The sequence below is a fragment of the Buceros rhinoceros genome, unplaced genomic scaffold (assembly GCF_000710305.1).
Source record: "Buceros rhinoceros silvestris isolate BGI_N320 unplaced genomic scaffold, ASM71030v1 scaffold15532, whole genome shotgun sequence".
NCBI lineage: Eukaryota > Metazoa > Chordata > Aves > Bucerotiformes > Bucerotidae > Buceros > Buceros rhinoceros.
The window spans coordinates 26,677-29,773 of record NW_010398448.1 but is presented as its reverse complement, the minus strand read 5'-3'; the positions used below and the strand labels follow the sequence as shown (position 1 = coordinate 29,773).

Sequence of the window (3,097 nt, the reverse complement as noted above, 5' to 3'; positions counted from 1 at the left end):
TTCCCCCTTTCAAAGAGGCAGCTTCATAGTACGTGATTGAAATGGAGCTAAGTAGTTTCCTTCAGGCGTTTGGGCTTTTGGCGACGGGCCAGCCCTCCTTCCCAGTAGCCTTCAGAGGCATTTAAACTCGGAGAGCGAGCTTCACTCTGGTCCCCGCTAGTGATCTACCTAATGAGGAATCAAAATTAGCCGGGAATAGGGAAGTTTAACAAGATCTTAATAAACGCTTTTTTAACCTATTTCCGTGGAAAATCAATACACTATTGTGTTGTCCCTGCCGAAACCTTTTTTGTTTTTAATGTGCATTGCAACCCAGTTACCTAATTATAGGCAAGTACATAAATACAGCGTGCAGCGGTGGGTGTATTTTGGGGGGTTGTTGGAGCTGTTGTGTTTGGGGTTTTTTCCCTCCTGTTTTTGCCCACACTCCCAGCCCGTCCATAACATGTGACCCAGTTTACTTGAGCGGTGCTGGGGGAGGAAGGAGGCTGCTCCCGTGGCGGCTCCGCTTTTGGACAGATGGAAAGGGGCTGCCAGGAGAATGTGTGGCATTTGGGATCGGGTTTTGTTACCAGGCTTGGAAGGGATGATCTTGCTAAAATAAGTAGAGTTTGGTATGGAAACTTAGTGTGTCCGTTTTCTGTGTAAAGCTTCCATATGGATCGTTTCCTCCTGTAGTGGAAAAAATAATCCCAAAACATGAGCTTGTTGCCATAACAGTTCATACCTTTTTTTTTTTTTTTCTCTGAAAATGGCTTAAAAGTCGGCAGGGTGAATTGAAATTGAAAACCGCAGCTCAACACATTTAGGATGGTTTTGTTTCTCGTTTTGTTTCTTTTCATGGGGTAGAGAGAAGTGTGGTTGGGGGTGGGGGGGTTGTTGTCCATGTACTATTGCATGTATGTTTGAACAGAGTACTTTCTTGGCAGATAGACAGGGTTTTAAAAGGAAGTCTCCTTTGGCATTGCGTGAAAGAGAGAGAGATATGACTCATACAGTTGCACTCTTGGCCAGTGGATAAAGTTCTTGTTCATTGTGGGACTCCCAGCAGGACCTCAGAGTAATTTCCCGTTTTACATCCTACAGAATAGGACATTTCTATTCTGGAACTTTTTTCTCACCTCTCCTCCGTTGTTGAAGTTGCCCGTGTTCCTCTGAACACACATGGGAGCAGTTCAAGTTATGTGGCATGCATGCCAGCACGCTTGGAAATGACATTCTTTGAAAGTCGAGTGTGCTGCGTTCTCATGCACAGGAAATGGGAGGATGTCTGCTGCTCCATTGATGTCCCCAGAAGACGGCGGGCAGCTCCGCAGCCATGCTGAAATGTGGCTTTGTTTTCTGACACAGCGTTTGAGTTGCAACTGCGTGTCAGAGCACATCGTTTTCAGTTGGGTCCTTTCAGCCTTGTGTTAGTGTGAGAGAGATACAAAACAACTTGAAATTAGACAAGGCACAAGAGTGAAGTGTAATTATTTGTTGTGGTTCTCCACGGTCCTTTTCAACATCAGCCTACTTGAAAACACACATTTTATGATGAGAATGATGATAATTTCACTGACTCATTAGAATGCTATTTTGGAAACCAAAGCTGACTTGCACCTTCAGCTGTGCATTTGAACTCCTGCCCAGGTCTGATTTCTTTTCATCATAACAGTCACCTAGTTACGGCTGGAGGAGCCTTTAATTTTGTTTTGAACCTAGAAACCTCAAATCGAATGTACTACATTCCTGCATGCTTTTTGAAGTGTAAAATACAATTGGCTTTATTTTTAAGCAGGCTTGTAACTTTTCTCTTTTTACTTCCTTCCCTTTCACCTAGACGTGTTTGGAGCTGGAACGGTATCTTCAAAGTGAACCCTGTTATGTTTCTGCATCTGAAATCAAATTTGATAGCCAAGAGGATCTCTGGACCAAAATTATTCTGGCACGTGAGAAAAAGGAGGAATCTGAACTGAAAAACACGTGTGTCCCCAAAGAGGACAATCTTACCAGTCAGAACTTAGAGACCAACAGTTTGAATTCTGACGTGAGCAGCGAATCTTCAGACAGCTCTGAGGAGCTCTCTCCCACGACAAAGTTTACCTCTGACCCTATAAGCGATGTTTTAGCCAGTTCAGGAAACCTGAGTTCGTCTGTCACTTCCACTCCCCCTTCGTCTCCTGAGCTGAGCAAGGAGCCTTCTTCCCAGCTATGGAATTGTACGCCGGGTGAGTTGCATTCACCGGGGAAAATTCGTACTGGTACCGCTGGAAAGACTGCAGAGAAAGGTACACCCACCAATGGTGACACTTCGCCAGATGGCAGAAGGCGTGTTCACAGGTGTCATTTTAACGGTTGCAGGAAAGTTTACACCAAAAGTTCACATCTGAAAGCACATCAGCGCACTCATACAGGTTAGTAACCGTATGCTTATTAAGAGTTGGCAAGTCCTGTAGGGAATACCCCTGGCGGTGGTGGCGTCACAGCATTACACAATCGCTGGGTGGGAGCCCAGGTTTGGAGAGATGATGTAATAGTAGTAGAAGTTTACCAGCATGGACGACATCACTTCCTTGTTCTCTTTGTAAGCAAGCTGAAGCCAAGACAGTTGGTGGCAGATTAGGCAAATAGGAGCCACTCGTCCAAATGGGCAATGTGCAGGAAGCTGCAGCAGCATGCGATCTTCAGGAGCAAAGGTCCAGCCAAAATAGATGCTGGATCTTTGACGTTTATTTCTAAAGCAAAAGTGAGCTGAGACTTTCTTACAAAAAAAAAAAGGAACATCATATCCAGAAAATGGTCAGACCACTAAATACTCTAAGAGCTTGTTTTTGTCGTTTGGTCTACATTGGGTCTACATTCATGCAGACATCCCGAGGCCTTGATTATGTAAAGTGTAGCTATAGCTGTGAATTATTTAACATTTTGTGTACCATTGTTATCAGCAAAGACTCTGGAAAGCTACAGTGTGTTGTAGTCCTTCTAACATACCTGCCTAATTCAACTTACAAATGCATGATTTACTGCGTAATTTCATCTCAAAATACTAAGCGACGGCATTTTATTGTTATGGAACCTGAACTAAAAATAACAGTCCTGTGTGGTGTTGGGAAAG

At 44.0% G+C, this 3,097-nt stretch overlaps 1 protein-coding gene across 1 annotated transcript in view; it reads left to right on the top strand.

Annotated features, from left to right (window-relative positions):
- Positions 1–1,780: 1,780 nt before the first annotated feature.
- KLF6 (Kruppel-like factor 6) overlaps positions 1,781–3,097 on the top strand; it is a gene marked incomplete at its 5' end in the record, with an annotated part of 5,832 nt that continues 4,515 nt past the window's right edge. The window contains 1 exon segment of the mRNA XM_010131109.1: positions 1,781–2,396. Coding sequence (XP_010129411.1) covers positions 1,781–2,396 — 616 coding nt within the window.